Here is a 17538-nt window from a genome sequence, read left to right on the forward strand (position 1 = left end):
TCATTTATTTATCTAATATTACATAATTTTAATGCGATTTTATTTCAAGTAATTAGTTTTGTTCCTTCATTTATAATATGGACACAGTATATTTACCCTGCTTGCTTATAAAAATATTTGCAAAATACGATTTTCCTTGCGATCTTCAACCGGGTGGTCGAACATGTACGTGAACGCAACGTTTCTGTAGTTACTGAGCTATGGACAGGAAGACAATAAGTGAGTCTGGTCTAATTGTGCGTGTGTCACCCGTTTGGAATGTCTGGCAAATGCAATTTAGCAACTCACTATTGCCAGATGTCCATTTTATGCTATATATTAGGTGGCAATTACACTATTGACCTTGTCACTTGGGGGTTGTGCTAATTGGTAGCTGTATCCAGACAGTATATTTGCATGTTTTATTATTAATTCTTCTGAACTGAATGAATACCCTTAAAGTATACGCCACACATGAATGAGCGCACGAGTGCTTTCAGCAAGGGAACCCATTTCATTTTGGAAAATTGAGGGATTATTTTCCCTTTCACGCTGATGGGAAGCATGATGCCATGCTGCAGGAATGTGTAATCCCCCTAAAAAAAAAAAGAACATTTAAGTCCAACAGCACTCCCCGCCACCAAGTGTGTGTGTGTGCATACATTCTTTGGGATTCCCCCACTTTTTGGACAAAGGCAGGTATTTTTTTCCCCTCCATCTGTCTTTATTCTACACTAAAAATGAGCTCAGATTAGAATGACTCAAAAAAACAAAGATGGAATAGAAATTTCACTCTGCACAAGTATCGTTGAAAGGTACAGAAGTTGTTGGATTGGACCAAATTATTAAATTATTATTAAATTAAAGTGTGTAGTTAGCGGTTGTGGAATTTATGATCACGACAGGACACGATATTGTCTTCGGACGCAACACTGCCGCCATCTCCTGGTCAGTAACGGAAATGTTACCAGGGTGAAAACATTGTCGCCATCTCCTGGTCAGTCTGGGAAATGCTGCCAGTCTCGTATTTTTGTTTTAGAAATAAAATTTGACAATAAAACTTCTATTTACGCTTTCTAGACAACAAATGAGGAAATCAAACTATTTCGCTTTTGGTATTATATTAAAATTAAATAATGAGCCGTTTTTCTATATTTAAGAACTGCTTTGTCACTTTTGTCACTAACTTTTCTTTCCCCCCCACTTATCTGAACAGGAGAGTCTGCAAAAACCAAACCTTAGCCAAACACATCAGGTATAAATGAATAAGATCATTGGTACTTTATTACTGAACCATGTCGGAAATAGAATCCATTTATATGTAGAAATGGATAGAATGTCAAAAATGACAGAAATAAATAGAAGTGAAAGCACAACTTCTAACTTTTTTTTTTTTTAAAGCTTTTAGCAAATTTAGTTCTTACAGCATTTCAGTCTATAATTCTTCCAAGGGGCTTTTATGAACCTTCAGTGCAAGTATTGGAACACAACTATTAGTTTATCATTCACTATTTGGGCTAGCTAAACCTCTTGCTTGGTCACGTGCCCCAATTTTTATTTATTTTTTTTGCCCAAAGCTGCTTCTTGCAGCCAAGGCACATTTCTAGTTCAAATATGAAGTTACAGTACATTGCTATTCACATAATAACATGTTTTGGTAGAGGGAATTAATTCTTCCAGTGGTTAATTCAAGCGATCCCTGAGAGAACCCTACTTCACGTAAACCGAGAAATGTAACAAAAAGCTCCATACCTGCTTAAAATAAAATGTTTAAGGTGCAGGAATTCAATTGTTATCAATTCTGATCGACTGAAACAGAAACACCATCCTGAGCTTAAGTGCTAAAACTGCTGGTGTGCATCATCATGCTGGGTTTCTTATTCACGTCTTTTAAGACTATTTTTGAAGGGGGGGGGGCACAGTGCAAGTGGTCCTAATGCTGGTTTTGTTGATTTCATTTAGGCTCGACTTTGATAATGCGAGCGAGCTAAGGCTGTTCTTAATCAAATCGCTTTTCAGCATTTTTGTATTGCACATAATAAACAAAAAAGGTGCAAGTTTAGCCTTCTTACTTGACGGTGGGGCTCCACTGCTGTAGGTTTGCTTCGTAACAAATAAAGCACAGAAGAAACAGAGAGCGCTAGCGGATGAAAGTGAAAAACAATGAATAGCAATGATACCTAATGACTGGCATTCAGCTCTTGCGTGAGTTGATGTACCACTTCCTCAACACCACGCCGCTGGTGCTCAACACGATGCACAGGGCCCCGCCGAGGCTCCACCAGCTGGGCGCCTGGCCCAAGAAGATGAACTGGAAGAAGAAAGCCAGCACCACGTCCATCGTCCTGGTCAGGGCCACGGGGCCGGCCTCCTCTCGCTGCAGCGCTTTGGTCAGGAAGCTTTGGCCGGCGATGCCCAGCACGGCGATCAACATCAGCAGCCAGCGGTCTTGGCCGCAGAAGGGCAGCTTCCATTCGCCCAAAATGCTGACGGTGATGACGCACTCGATGAAACCGATGACGGCGTAATACCACACCGAGAGGTAGTAATGGACGCTCTTTCCGATCTTGCGGAGAACAACCATGGTACACGCGGCTCCAATTGCACCTGCGGAAACAGGATTTTTTTTTTCCTCGATAAGAGATTTCATTCACCATTTAAGAAGCCATTTTTTTGTAACCTGCAAAAGCCGCGATCGTTCCCTTGATGTGGTTTGTGTAGTTTCCCTCGATTCCCTGGATATGTTCTCCGAAGAGAAAGGGCGGCCGAGCGATGAGGATGACCCCGGTCAAGGTGAAGACGGTGAATACGCAGTCCCAGATAGTACACCTCTCCTTCAGGAAGACCCAAGCCAGCAGCGAAGTGAAGACGGGATTACTGTTTCCAAGCAAAACATATTCACCTAATGACCCACATCTCACGTGTTTTCATCTCACCTGAACATGATGACGGTGGCATCAGCCAGAGGCATCTGCTGCACAGCGTAGAAGAGCAGGATCATGGCGTTGGAGCCCAGGAAGCCTCGCAGCATTAGATACGGGCGTTTATTTCGGGGACCCAGGAAGCCTGTCCTGCAGGAACACAGATATGAGGGTGACGGATGAATGGAAAACAAGATGGATGACGAGGGGGGGGATGGCTGACCAGACGGTGATGCTCGTAAATTACATTTTGGGGACGGGAGATGACACAAGGATGGATGCATGGGCTGAAAAGATGTAATTTTGTTGGGGTGGATTCATGGGTGAAAAAAATAAATAAAAAAAATGATAGATGGACGGAAATGCCGGTGAGTCTTCATCTATTTTAAACCATCATTCAATCAATAAAACCTTTTGATTATATAAAATGTCCAGCATAAAATGATTTTTTTGTGAGATACCATAAATATACCATCGGCCTGACAATATTCGTTCATTGCTGCTATAAAAGTGAGTGATTGCATGGATAATGGAACATTTACCTATATTTATATTTGATCACCACAAATATAAATGCTGGGGAAAAATAGCCTATTATTGCATCCATATACTGTATTAACATACAGTAAATGTTCTTCCCCTTTTCGGAGCTGAATAATCCTTTTATCTCACACAAGATAAACTTGATTTTCCAGTTTCCCAATCAGGCTTACTTGTGGTAAATAAGTAAGGGCGCGATGAAGAGCATCTGGAAGAAGCAGCGGATGCCGCTGATCTCGATAGCGTGCACTCCCTGGATGGTCTTCACCAAGAGGGAGATGATGGAAAAGAAGACTGTGGACAGAAAGGCATAACACAAACCAAGACCGGGGCATCTCTTAGGTTTCTCTGTGGAAGGAAAACAAGAAAAGGGAGAGTTAAGGTTTGTCTAACTTTCAAAAACATCTCAGGAGATTAAATTCCCACTGTTTTTGTGATCCGACAGCGTGACGTCTATTTTCAATCCCTTATATCAAATTACTTGTTCTAACCTTTATTCTGAAAAAAAAAAAGGCCCAATTGTTCAGGTGAGGGTGGTAGCAATTACAGGCGTCAATGTTTTTAATAGTATCCAATTGCAATTTCCTTGTACAGTTCCAAAAAGAACTTCAATACTTGTTTTCGACGAGTCACATCGGTCACGTGACATGCGTACCGTTATCGCTGGGGCGTGACGTCACGCGATAGTAAAAAAATCAATAAATTACAAGATGTCATTGAGTCATAATGAAACTGATTTTATGAAACACGTTAAACAGAATTAAGGTACACACGGGGGGGAAAAAATAAAAAAAGTAAAAATCAAGTCTACCTTGGCTTCCGTCCTGGCCAGTGGATGCTGCCTTCCGTGTGACGTGCGACTCCGGCCAAGTGAGCGTTTCGCTCTCGCCGCTGTCCGGCACCTTAGAAGCGGCCGTGTCCTCCTCGGCATCCCCGTCGAGGTAGCGCCACGCTCGGAAGTGGATCTCCTCCTTGGACGGCTCACTGTCGCTGCAACAACGGCCGTCTTCGCTGCTGCTATGTTCGCCATGACTGGCAACTTTATGGAACACGACCGTTACGTGGTCGGCCGCTGCAAAATCGCTCTCCGGTGGGCAGTGCTCGCGGTCAGCCATACTAAGATGTGAGCACCGGGCGGCAGCATACCTCGGCACGGCGACTGCCCGGCTCTTGGTTCCCCAGAAGTGACTGGAAAGGCTAAGTTAATAACTAACCTTGCATTGCCCGGACGCGGCCGCCAATTCTCATGCAGTGCCGACTTTGGACACAGGAGGGCAGTCATATAGCCCCCCCCCCTTTACATACACACACTTTGACTGACGTTCACGCCCCCTGTATTATGGTGAGGAGAGTCACGTTTGCAACCATCACTTGACGTGCATGACTTTTATTAAGCCTATTAAACGACATAATAAACTCATTCTTTGTCACAACGTGTATCCCTTGAATCAGAGGTGGAAAACAAATCACACTATACAAAGCTACTGTTGATTTTACAATTCAATTTTGACTAGAGATGCCTCATAAAATGTCTCTAAAATATGAGCTGGTAGTATTTTGTTTCTTGAAATGTAAATAAGTTGGATGGAGCTTAAAGAAAGGACCTAATGATTTTTTCATTTTAATGACATTTTACTGTCTAACATCACATGACACAAAAAAATTAAGACTAATTCTATTTAAAAAATAAAACACTGTGGTCATTTCTACCTACAAAAGCTGTATCGTATAAATTACTTTTTACAGTATCATAAAAAAGGAGGGAGAATTGTTGTCAGTATTTTTTTTTTTTTTTAGAATTCCCACTAATAGAGAGGACTGTGTGAAAGCACGGCTACCGGTACTGCAAATACAAACAATGCTTTTGTCAATGAGGGCAAAAAAGGGGCAAGAGTGCAGTGAAAGGGAAAGAGGTGGGTGACACAGTGGGACGCTTCTAGTGAGTCATTCATCCGAAAAGCGACACTGCGAGTGTCCGCATCGAGTCTTGCGTAAGCGATGGCCGCAGAGAAGAGCTAAGCGGATTCGTCTTTCCGTGCTCTGTAAGTGGCGGGTGGTGAGCGGAGCGCGATGAATGTCATTGTCACTATGGAGCGTGTTTTTTTGCTCATGCTAAATTTAAGCCCGGTCCCAGTCGGGCCATGTCCTCTTCTTCATATTTGTGCTATCCAAATGTCAGATAAACAATGACGGCCAATTTAATTGCTAAGATCGATCATGAGATGCTCGTATATCTGAGACTTCCCCTTAAAGCTGGACGCGATCAGGAAGTCTCGCCCGTCGACCGATACAAGAGAAAAGCCTCGCGGCGCCTGGATGCTCACCTCCTGGGACGGGACGAACTGACCTCGCTTGGCGTCCCACAGGTAGACCTGCGTCAGCGAATAATCGCTGCCCAGGATGGCGTACTGCCAGTTGCCGATGGAGACGGGCTGGAAAACCATAGAGCCGCGGGAGGGGAACGTCTGGACCTCCTTGAACATGGCGCCGTCCCAACGCATCACCTTGGAGTCCCCGATGAATCTCGTCAAGCATATGAACAGCTCACCTTTGCAAAAGGACAAAAGTTCAAAAGAGCTTCGAGGTAATTACAGACAGGCTGGCAAGCTCTTACTTTTGAACCGGAAGTGTTGGACGGATAGGACGTCCTCCATGTCCGGTAAGTCGGTCCTGCGCTCAAACCTCTTCTGGCCCCTGTTCCACTGATAAATGACCGGCCTCTGGGAGCTGCTGGACAAGATCAGGTGGGCTTTGTTGGAGATCTCCAAGTACTCCACGTCCGTATCTCGGTACCACGGGTGGAGGGATTGGTGGGAGTAGAATCCGTTGCCGTTCCATTTGTATATCGTCGTGGAGCCGGCCTAGGAGAGTCACGTGTTTGAAATGACGAAACCACGAGAGAATGAAAAAAGACAAAACGGGAAACCTTGGAGCTATCCGCAATGACAAAGAACGACTCCCCGTCGATGACGAAGGTCTCGATGTCGTTAGGTTTGCGGATTTTCAGGATGTCGATGTCCTGGATCTTGATGAATTTGCTGGCGGAAATGTCTCGCTTGTAAATATGGGAGCCGCCAAACAGCTGCGCCACAATGACAAAAAGGTGGTTGCGGATGGCCAAGGGCTTGCAGACCACAGTGGAAGTGCCTGGAAATGACAAAGAACCATTAACGCCTCGCTCATAAGCCTCGTGCTTTCTTACTCACTTTCAATGGTGTCAAAGCTTCTGAAGATCATCTCGACGTGATCCCATTCCAGGAAGCTGCACGTCCCGGCAAACGGTTGCGCAAACACAACGTACTGATCTTTACCAAGGGTGAAGGCCTCCACGGAAATGGACTCAAACTTCAGCGACTGATAGGCGGCAAATTCTGCAAAGAACACAAATGCTCAGTCTTGATGCACATCCGGTAGGTAACTTTGTCTTTTGATACCGGACGTGATGCAGTCGAAGGAATGCGGCAGCAGGTCGTTGATCTTCTTGCCCTGGTGGATGGGCGGCCCGCTACAGTGGATCTGGTCCAGCGTGGCGTTGGTGTGGTGCATCCACTCCACCAGCCATTTGAGTTTGCAATCGCACGACAGGTTGTTGCCTCGCAGATCCCTTCGTGAGTGATTATTTTTATTTGATGATTATTTTCATTTTCGCCTATGACTGAAAAATACTCACACTTTAGTCAAAGCATCCATTCCTTTGAAGACATCCTTCGGCAGTGTCTCCAGGTTGTTGTAAGCCAGACTCCTTCAAAAGAAACAATTGTAAGTGAAGGTCCATTTGGTCCCGAAGAAGAATAAAAGGAAGCTTATAGAACCAAAATTCAGCTTTATTCGAGACGGCTGCATTATTTATTTGGAACTCGGTGTTCCGAGTGAAGAACTTTTGCATGGCTGCACTCTCTAAACGCGTGATGACAGAACAGAAGAAGGGGAAGATTTCTAACTGCATACGTCAGACTGTAGCTTTACCAAAACCATAATGGCCCCCAAACTTGTGCAACTACGTATATATCTTGGGTCTTTTTTTAAGGACTTGCTTTTTCTTTACCCTTTACTAATTGTGGTTGCCTAGCAACCTTTGAGCGGTCTTCCAGGAAGTCACTTACGCAGCCCAGAGGAACATCACATCCTGAATTCGTTTCTTGTGGCTTGAAACAATTCATTAGCCCAAGTCGCCGCTGTACCGCACTGTAAATCCTCTCAGAATGACTCGGGAGAAAACCTCCGAAAAAGATTATAGGTCACCTGGTTGGAGGTTACTTCGCGGGGCTATTTTTAGTCTTAACCTGCAGGTTACACGCTCGCCACACGATCTGATCTTTGCACAAGTGAAGATGCCGTTGAGGAAACCGATATGCGTCAGAAATTGTGGTGCGATGTGTCGCTTTAAACGGCTGCTTGGCTTGAGCGTTGTTAAAATGATGTATACGCTAACTCATATTTTTGGAAAAGCCATCTGCAACCTGATCCAAAAGCAAACAGTACTCACAGATGAATCAATGATTTGAGGCCCCGGAATGCAAAGGGGGAGATAGTTGCAATCTTGTTATTTTCAATGAATCTGGAAAAGATATATTGTTAATATCTGCAACAACATGTTGAGAAAAAAAAAAAAAACTTACAGATATTCGAGATGTGGCAGACCGCTGAAGGCGTCGTCATCGATGAAATCAAAGGAATTAGCCGTGAACAATCTGTGAAGACAAAATATACATGAGAGGGAATCAAGACAATGACTCATTTGGCTCATCATCGTTCGACTTGCGTGGAAGCAATCAACTGGCATGGTGTCCCACGTGGTTCTCATTATTTATGAATGATCTCAACTTCACACATGGCGCTGTGTTTCTCACACAAGTTGCAGAGAGTACCAGGTCTCCACTCGGGGTGAGGTGCTTACAATTTGCCCGAATGTATTTTTAAGCCTTTTTTTTTTTTGTTCAAAGACACATTTTCAAATTATATTAAATGGCGTGTATTATTTATACAAATGTTATGGAAATAGTAAAGATGGACTTACAGGAGTTGCAGGGCAGGTGTATGCACAAAGCTTCCTGCTGTGATTTCAGTGAATCCAGACTTGACAAAAGACCTCAACGACAAATATATTCAGAATCAATATTTCAGCAAGCACACGAATCAGCAAACCAACCACGACTTACAAGGAGAGCACGTCCGAAGGGAAGGCGTGAGGCACGGATCGGACGTTCTCGCACAGGGCGTTATCTTTGGTGCAAGTACATCCGGCGGGACATCGGGGCTGCTTGGCTCTCCGTCCGGCTGCCAGAAGCGAGTACGCGGCGAGCACCCAAAGCGCGAGCCTCCAGCCTCTCACTCTTCTGCTCGAGGATGCCATTCTCTCTTGTCCCGCTTGAGACTCGCAACCATGCAACTTCTCCTAGTGGAAAAAAAAAAAAGAAATCAGAGAAAGTCTGCTGTTTTTGTGCAAAGCTTATAGATCCGAGGCAGCGGTCCAGGATGCAAGACTCCAAATGGGCACAGAAAACAGGACCCAGATTGATGTCACCCTGCTAAATAGCATCCCCCCACCCCACCTCCTGCTTCTCTTTCTCTCCTGGCTCACTCCTCAAAATGTTGTCTGCTTCTTATTAGTCTGCTGAATACAAAGAAGTTGGACCCCATTACTGGGGAGCAAGACAAATTAGGAGGGGGGTGGAAGGGGGGCCTCCCTCGCTGTCTTATCAGCCACCCCAGCTTTTATTGTCATTATTTACACACGCTTCTAAAGGCTCTTCGCGGCTATTTGGGAGGCTATTCATTCACGGGGCTCTAAGCAAATGCACCTGCCTCAGTGAAATGATGACCCCCTTTTTGTCTTGCACGCTTTGCTATGGTAATAAGATACAGCAAATATTATTTGGCTGCACGAGAGATATTTTAATAGGCAAACCCCCGAAATTAATGGCATTGTTGTCTAGCTGTAATGAAAAATAGGCAAAATATATCAGATTTATTTTTCTTTCTTTCACTCTCTCGGTCTCTCTCTCTTTTTTTTAAGGAGAGACATAAGCTATTGCATTATTGATAAAAATCTCTCAACAGTAATCACTGCCCGTTGTGTACATGTCCCACATTGGTCCCTTTGTTCTGTGCGGGTGGAAAACATGACACAAAACACAAGACTTCTTTCTTCACCACCTTGACAAACGGACGACTTGAAACTTTTCACGCATAATAGCCTCTTTATATTCCAACTCAGAATTTAAACGAGGTCACGACCCCTTTTGTGCAGAATCCTCGAATTAAACCTCCCATTCATTAGATAACATTATCAGCCGCGTTTCAGTATTCTATCAATTTATTATAATTTCATTTTATTCTAATTTTTTTTTTAATAATACATCAACATGATGTCGTTATTTATACAAGGAATTGTTATATTTTCAGTAACAATGGAGTGAGTTTAAATATTGACCTACTTCTGACGTCATCAACGTGCGCGTTCGCTTATGTATACGTCATTTCCCAGCGACGCTTTTTTGTAAACATTGCCGAGGAGCGTTTTCGATGGATAATCTCGTCAAAGTACGTATTGATTTGATGTCATTTGTGAATATTCAATGCAACAATTCATTTAGTTTAAGAATCGACGACGTATTAACGCGAAGCGATTATTGCTACATTGCATCGTTAATGCATAGCTAAATTATTGAATTCATATGTACACCTATAGATAGTTTAGCAGTTAACCAATTTCTTTCCGACTGTTTAGATCATAAAATGATTATTACTGTCATTATTTCGTTTATGCAACCTGATCCTCTATTGCAGTGTTTTCCTTTTAAATATGCCGTGGAGCAAATCGTACATGCCCTGCACAGTATAATTAATAATAAAACAGAGCAACACAATTCTTTGTGCATTGCAAGGTGCACGCTGGCGGCACCAACTACGACTCGGATTTCAGTGACGACGAGAAACAAGGAGAGACCTCCGAGAGCAGGCTTAAAAGGTAAGATATGAGGCTATAACATGCAATATCCTGGTTAAATTCACCTCTTCAGGGTATTGTTGCAAAGGAAAGCAAAGTTTATAATTTTTTTTTTTTAATGGTAGGAAACATGAAGAGGAAATTTTACAGAAGCCTTTCCAGAAAGGTCGACATGCTCAGGTGGCTCACCGTAATTTTCATTCCAATGAAGTGGACAGGTATGTTGCAATCTATCCCATATGTTTTAATTTCCTTGAATGTATTATAGTTGAAATCTCCTCACCTGTCGGCTGGCAAATCTGTGTTTTTGTTTTGCAGAGAGGAAGCCAGGAACAGAAGAGCCCACTTGATCTCACTGACTGCTGTATCCTGCATTGAATTGACCTTTAACATATACAAAATAAATGTCGAGATTAACATCCTTAACCGGCTGCCTCCAGTTTGAGAGACATAAGAAGTTTGTCGGCGACTACATCCTTTTCTATGGAGGACATATGGCCGACTTCAAACGCTCCACGTACGCATTTTGTTTTCACTTAAGACAAACCAGACCCTGATTACCCCCACTTAAACATTTTCTTCCCTTCAGCGCAAATGACAAAACCGACTCGGACGTTCTACGGGAGAATCATCGTTTCCTCTGGCGGGATGAGGATGAAGAGGACATGACCTGGTAATGCTTCTGCATTTTCTCTGGCCAGTTTGTGGTTTCTAACTTGCCTCTGGTATTTTTGTGTCCCAGGGAGAAAGAACTGGCGAAGAAATATTACGACAAGCTGTTTAAGGAATACTGCATAGCCGATCTGAGTCGCTACAAGGAAAACAAGGTGCATTTTTTTTTTTTTGTACACCTTATCTTGACAATTGTCTACATAATAAAAACTACCCTAGAATGACTTCACTGGACTGTTGTCATGGTAGCGGCAATTGAAGTTGAATGGGAAATAGCCGAGATGGTCTGAGTTTTGTGAAACTCATAAAGTGCACTTGTTAAAGGTTTCACACAAAGGCCTTTCATTGCACAGAATTACACCTCATTTTTTTATTCATTAATCTATTACACAAGTTGCAAATGGGGATGGAGAGTGAAAGTCAAAGTTAATTCACACCAATCGTACTGTTCCTCACATAATGTCGTCATCTGATTAAATGTTCTATTTTGTCAGCGGGGCCGGCTGACATGACTCCCATTCTAACATTAATACTTAATTTGCCGTATCGCGGTGAGGATGGGCTCGGCGGAGCGTGAGCCAAGGAAAGAAGCCATTACACTTCGGCTCGGATCCATTTAACAATAAAAGAACCAACGAAATGGCGTTTTATTTTCACACCGGCCTTGGCAGAGGTCTGCACCGGTTGAAATGCCCTTCCGATTATTACTACTCTGATGTAGATGGAAACCGGCGCTACATTGTAAGTGGTGCTTTGAAAAGCATCACGTGAAGTGACTTTTTCTATTTATTTCTCTTTCCAAAGTTTGGATTCCGCTGGCGAACGGAGAACGAGGTTGTCTCGGGCAAAGGTAAGCAAAGTGCACTTTTTGAAAGAACGAATTATGCTTAAATACAGGTGAAAAAAACATTTGGAATATAAATAAAAAAGTTCATAAATGTACTTACAGTAAGCGCTGGTTCCCAGTTGAAGAAGCTCTTGGCAATTTATTACAATTTTAGCTAAAACAACAAAAAACAGTTTAATACAACGCAAACATTTCCTCCTAAAAAAATTTCAATACTAACCTGCCAATGAAGATATCAACCGTCACCACAAGATGGCGACAGAGACGAGCTTGTGGGCAGCAGTCTGGTTCTTCTTTGCTCTATCCCCACTTGAGATGTGTCACTAGACTTTGGCCTCCATCTTGACAAAATGGCATCACCAAGCCTTTCAGATGTCTGACCTTTTCTTGTAAAGCTTTTCAAATGTGAGACCTTTTCCTCTTCTACCCTTAACCTTTAACAGTGGGGGTCTTCTCAGTTCATCTGCTGCCTTCCGTGTTTGCTTTGCCACCAAGCGGGCCTCGGATGATACATTCTACAGAAATTTTACAACCTTCGCCTCTCGTGCATTTTTACCTGCGACTTTTTCTCATTTGCAAAGCGTTGACATCGACACAACCTCTGCACACACACACGCGAAGTGCGTCTTGAGATAGCTGACTTAAACCAATATATTGTTCCAGATTAAGTCTGTGTAATCCCGCTCGGTCACATTTCAAGCTCCGGCGGCAAAACTCGACAGGAAGCGGGATTAAACCCGACCGAAGCGAGCCGTCGTGTCTTCCTCACGCCGATTCCGCCAGGAGCACTTTCATAAACGCAGTAGCTAAATCAATACTAATCAAATTATGCTAGGTAAAGGTGGAGGAGGTTGCCTTGAGTATGATGATGATTCATCGATTAGTCACCACTGGAAAACTTTCTTTCACTTTTATGATTATCGCTCACTTGGGGGGGCTTAGCAGAGTGCTGGCCTTTTTCGACAGGGTCGCGGTGTGATTATGAGATGAAGAGGAGTTGCGGCATCATGTATGACGTCATCCTCACCTCTCTCCTGCTCTTTTTTCCCCCCATCCTTTGTCTGTTCCAGGAAGGGGGTAATCTTTCAATCCCTTTTAGAATGGAAAGTGACATTTTTAACGGCAGACCTTTCAAAAACGTAGGGATCGGTCGTGTGCCTTTCCAAAAGGGCTTCACGGCAGCCGCCCAAATGTCTTGGCACGTCCCATACGTGAACTCCTGCAGCAGATGTAGCATGATGTGAAGGAATGCAGAAAAACAAAATGTACTCTTACCATTTGTCTTTTGGCGTGCTGTCAGTTGGAAGGTAGCTGAGGCAAGTTTATTTTATTTTATTTTTTTCTTGGTGATTTATCTATCCCGCAGCACACACTCTGTTACTGAAAAAGAAATTGTTCATTCTAGAAAATGTTTTGGCCTCTATTACACGAGGAAAAAGAAATATTCCATCCTGTACGTTTTGCTAACTCAAGACGAGATGAGCTTTTAGTCTTCTCCTCTCTTCGGCAAAATGAAAACGCAGTGTGTGCCAAGGAGACAACTTGAATAATTTAAATGAAAACACACTGCTGCGTTTCCATAATTGACATCGGTGGGGGTGGGGGGCAAAAACAAGTCAAATGATGTTGGACACGAGGTGATTACACAGGACGTGTTTTGACAGGGAAGGACTTTAGCTTGTCGGCTTTCTTGTTGAACAGCTGGAAGTGCTTGTTGCTGCGCCCGTCTGAAAATATCAGTAAAGATACCTGCGCTTGACCTTGACTTTGAATCCCCCCTCATGAAGGGGCCTCAGTTTGGTTCCGTCCACCCCGGCCGACGCTAATATCCCTCCTGTGTTTTTAACGTCAAGCGCCCTTTGCTCCGCACTGTCAGCCGCTCTCCGCGGAATAAATAAACGTTACGACACCGAGCCAGCGTTGCACCTCGGCTCGGCAGCCCGCCGGGCCTTCTTGTCAGAGGCAAAGCAAACAAACAACACAGAAAAAAAAAACCAGGCAGCTTCAGCTTAACCTCTCGCTTGCAAGTCGGGGTGAAGATTATCGAGGCGGTGGTTGACGAGCGCTGTTAATGACCTGACCCGTTTAAATGGCTCGCGCGATGTACTTTTTTTTTTTTTACTTTTGCTGGATTGTCTCCTCATGAGGTTGCCTGGCAACAGGGTGGGGGAAAAGAAGAGCCCTGCAAATAGAGCAAACAAGCTGCAAAATGCTCATTAGCAAGCCAGGGAGGATCTGGCAGCCGTATTTTATTGGACTCTTTGTCGTCGGACCAAAGGCTACATCGGCGACACACGAGCCAATCGCCGCGACTCGCTTTGAACGTCGGCAGGCTCTCGTAATGAACGCCGCATAGTTCTCGATTCACCTTCTCAGACGTGGAACTCCAAATCCACTTTACGGGGTCGTCAAAAGTCGACTACAAAGCCTGACATTGAAAAGAATAGAATGAAAAATTCCATAGAAAATGATTACAAATTAAAGTTCAAATTGCCTGCCTGGATTTTCAGCGGAATCTTTTTGTTCCCTACGCTGCCGGAATTTATTTTCAATGCCAACACATAATAGCAGTGTAACGGCGCCACATGGCTGGAGAATAAAAGCAAACTATCCGAATACAAATAACTTTTCAATTATTTTTGAAATGTTAATTCGGGTTACAAGCAGACCACAATGTTGACTTTGTGAAGACCATCAAACTTTGCTAAGTGCTCCTTCATCTGACTCTTTGTTTGACATCTCATGCTAAAGTCCTCCAGACATGTGATAACGAGCTTCTGCCGCTCGCTAACGACCGCCGCCGCGCTGTCAATCACGCGAACGTCAAAGAGCGTCAGCGACGCTCGCCCGGGGTCACGACCTCACTACGTCACCGAGTCGATTGTTAATCACGCGGCCATCTGCCTCTCGGTGCGCCCGCCTTGATCTGCGCCCGCCGAGCGGCAGGGTTTAGGAGCCGTTGACGTAAGAGGGGCAGGAGTTTCCTCACTTAACGGGTTTACTCAGACACATCAGTGCCAACGCTTTGAAGCACGTGAGGGTGATTCATTGTGGCAAATATACACATCGACTTATCGACAAAAACGATTTTTTTTTAATGGACTCACCGCCAGCTGTCTTTTCTTGGTCATCTGCGGCCTGATTAAAAAAAAAAATCACTTTTGAAGCAGCTAAAATTCATTGTGTGCCTCACATCGTGATTTATATATATATATTTTTTTGTTGGGGTGTATAATTAAGACAAAAAGTAGTGTCATCACAAAGCACCAGAGCCTGCAGGGCTTTTTTTTTGTTTTTGAAATGGCCCCTTAAATCCAATCCAGCATGTGAGGACAAAGCCCGTCCCGCTCGCGGGCGAAAGTGTTGCCCTCCCGCTGTCCCGGGGTTAGGAGCATCGTTAGCTCTCGTGCCAAGTTGGGACCCGTGTGACGCACTCTCACCTGCTGTTGCAATCTGGAGGAAACCCGAGCTGATCTTAAGCTCGTCTAAGGATCACAGGAGGGCCAGGCGGCGGATGATGATGATGAGGAGGAAAGGGCAATGAGAGCACGTTTAGTGGGAGGGTGGAGATGGATGAAGGCAGTCATGGAGAACACCAGGCAATGGACTTTGCTAGCAAAACAACTCCATTTCTCAGCTAACCTTCAGGGAAAAAAATGACACAATATATCAGGACAGCCTGCTCTTTTTTATTATTGAAATGAAGTTTTTGAAGGAACTGCTCAAATAAATCAAAAGTTATGTTGTGGTAGTTGCATTTGAAAGAACATCCCAGTCCTGTTAGTTATTTTGTCTGTTATTGAGGAGTTCCACAGGACGTAGTCCTTTGCCCACTTCTTCTCCCACACATTTCTTTGTATTGCATGAACAGCTCAAACAAAGACTAGCTCAGTGATGTGTTTGTGGTCTTCTAGGTCAGTTCCAGTGTGGGAACAAACGCTGTGAGACGCAGGAAGGCCTGAAAAGCTGGGAGGTGAATTTTGCCTACGTGGAACACGGCGACAAGAGGAACGCGTTGGTCAAACTGCGTAAGTATAGCTGTGTGGGTTGCCGTCTCCTGTGGTTCTTGTTCAAGAGGCAGCTCATAATAATCCTCCTTCAGGTATCATAGCGCAGAAAATCCTGTTAGAATAATTACAGTAATTGGAGGGGCTCACCAGCGCCAGACACATCGGCCGCGCACCAAATGAAACAAGCTTGCTGACAATTTTTTAATAAGCTCATTTGTCAACATTGGTCAAAACCAAATTTGATTAGCAACTATATGAATGAAAACCTACCACTCATTTTGTACTCAATTTATAATTGGGAATCCTTCCAAATGTATTTATTTTTGTTTTAAGAAGCTTGCCGTTTTGGGAATAAAAATGTTTTTCCTCTTGCAATATTACACTTTCATCTTAAAATGAAAATAAATCCCTTCTAAGTAAAAAGATTAAATGTGGATTTGTCTTCTAGGACTTTGCCCGGAATGTTCTTTCAAACTCAACTACCACCACAAGTAAGCATGGAGACATTCTTCAATATTAGTTACATTTTCAGTCACCTGACCTTTTTTTTTACCCCTTTGTAGGCGCAAGGAGGTGAAAGCCAAAAAGACGGCGAGGAAGGTACAAGAGGAGAACCAGGAGCCGTCTCGGAAGAAGAAAAAGACAAAGAAGCACAAACACCGCAAGCAGAAGGGTAACAACCCAGCCCTATAAATTTTGCACACTCCATTTTGTCACCCAAGCGACTCCCCGCTGATTGAGACGTACTCTCTTGTCTCCTCGCAGATCGATCCACCTCCCCCAGCAGCACGGAGGAGTCGCGGGGCAAAGGTAAACACACTGCCGAGCGCATACAGGCCGGCATTTGTCATCTTTGACAGACAATGTGATACGCCTCACTCGCGGGCCTTCGGGCAAACTAGCCCAAAATGAAAACAGCCTGCAAACAAGCCCTTTCCGGAAAGCAGAAGCCATTAGCCCGCAGGCATGACTACTTTTTCCTCAGCTGTCTCGCTCCCCTTATGTTTACACATAATACTCCTGTTTCCCCAAGATTGTGTTTTGGGGTGGCAAGCATTTTGCACAAATCATCCTCTCAATTCCAATCGCAGAGTCTGAAGCAGAGGACGAGCCCGAGTGTCAGTCCGAGTCGGACCACTGGCGAGGACCCGCCCCGGCAGTGGAGGAAAAGTCAAGGTGAGGGATTAGCGTTGACGTTAAAACGACCCCTGCTAAGCCAGCGTAATGCAATCACACAATGGTGTAGCCTACATAACGTATGCATGGGCGACCACCTTTAAATACCTTCTTGACCTTCTCTTGACTCACTGCTCTTTTGTCATATATAATAACATCAATTTGGATGCATTTTTTCCTCTCAGGGAGGAAGAGTTTGATGACTACTTTGAAGACTTGTTCCTCTAAACGCCTGCCTCAAGGCAGATTCAAGGACGTTTGTGTTTTTGAGAAATAAACTCGATGTCATCTACGTTTTGTCTCATCACTATCTGTACTCTTTTTTTTCCTCATTAAATTAACTTTTTAAAATATGTTGACTTGTATTTTCAGACAGCTCTTTGACCTTTCACACAGCACATTATTTAGATTTTCTGAATGGGAGCATTTCCTCCGCTTTAATTT

At 43.9% G+C, this 17538-nt stretch overlaps 3 protein-coding genes across 11 annotated transcripts; 1 reads left to right on the forward strand and 2 right to left on the reverse strand.

Annotated features, from left to right (window-relative positions):
• Positions 1–1230: 1230 nt before the first annotated feature.
• Positions 1231–4698, reverse strand: slc35g1 (solute carrier family 35 member G1). The gene is made up of 5 exons (XM_088359348.1): positions 4252–4698; positions 3614–3788; positions 2916–3050; positions 2660–2856; positions 1231–2586 (listed from the first exon to the last, which is right to left on the reverse strand). The coding sequence occupies exons 1-5, from the start codon at positions 4553–4555 to the stop codon at positions 2174–2176; spliced, it is 1224 nt and encodes a 407-aa protein (XP_088215474.1). The 5' UTR covers positions 4556–4698; the 3' UTR covers positions 1231–2173.
• Positions 4699–4811: 113 nt separating this feature from the next.
• Positions 4812–14462, reverse strand: lgi1b (leucine-rich, glioma inactivated 1b). Of its 9 annotated transcripts, none has more exons than XM_088359345.1 (15): positions 13658–14462; positions 13037–13127; positions 12129–12969; positions 12009–12062; positions 10673–10773; positions 8600–8835; positions 8458–8529; positions 8060–8131; positions 7927–7998; positions 7111–7182; positions 6875–7044; positions 6647–6811; positions 6367–6587; positions 6055–6301; positions 4812–5988 (listed from the first exon to the last, which is right to left on the reverse strand). In XM_088359345.1, the coding sequence occupies exons 6-15, from the start codon at positions 8791–8793 to the stop codon at positions 5639–5641; spliced, it is 1635 nt and encodes a 544-aa protein (XP_088215471.1). In that variant the 5' UTR covers positions 8794–8835; positions 10673–10773; positions 12009–12062; positions 12129–12969; positions 13037–13127; positions 13658–14462; the 3' UTR covers positions 4812–5638. The 9 variants fall into 9 exon arrangements, with proteins under 9 accessions (XP_088215471.1, XP_088215472.1, XP_088215468.1 ...); XM_088359346.1 differs by lacking the exon at positions 13037–13127 and adding an exon at positions 13184–13288 and having other exon boundaries at positions 12129–12249; XM_088359342.1 differs by having other exon boundaries at positions 13184–14462.
• On the forward strand, positions 9906–17386 carry fra10ac1 (FRA10A associated CGG repeat 1). The gene is made up of 14 exons (XM_088359350.1): positions 9906–9983; positions 10328–10410; positions 10515–10607; positions 10708–10753; positions 10830–10906; positions 10979–11062; positions 11132–11216; positions 11866–11911; positions 15823–15936; positions 16367–16409; positions 16482–16591; positions 16684–16728; positions 17010–17094; positions 17280–17386. The coding sequence occupies exons 1-14, from the start codon at positions 9966–9968 to the stop codon at positions 17320–17322; spliced, it is 972 nt and encodes a 323-aa protein (XP_088215476.1). The 5' UTR covers positions 9906–9965; the 3' UTR covers positions 17323–17386.
• The last annotated feature ends 152 nt before the right edge of the window (positions 17387–17538 follow it).

Source organism: Syngnathus floridae, chromosome 18, assembly GCF_059516105.1.
Source record: "Syngnathus floridae isolate MCC-2025c chromosome 18, RoL_Sflo_1.0, whole genome shotgun sequence".
In the NCBI taxonomy this organism is placed as follows: Eukaryota; Metazoa; Chordata; class Actinopteri; order Syngnathiformes; family Syngnathidae; genus Syngnathus; species Syngnathus floridae.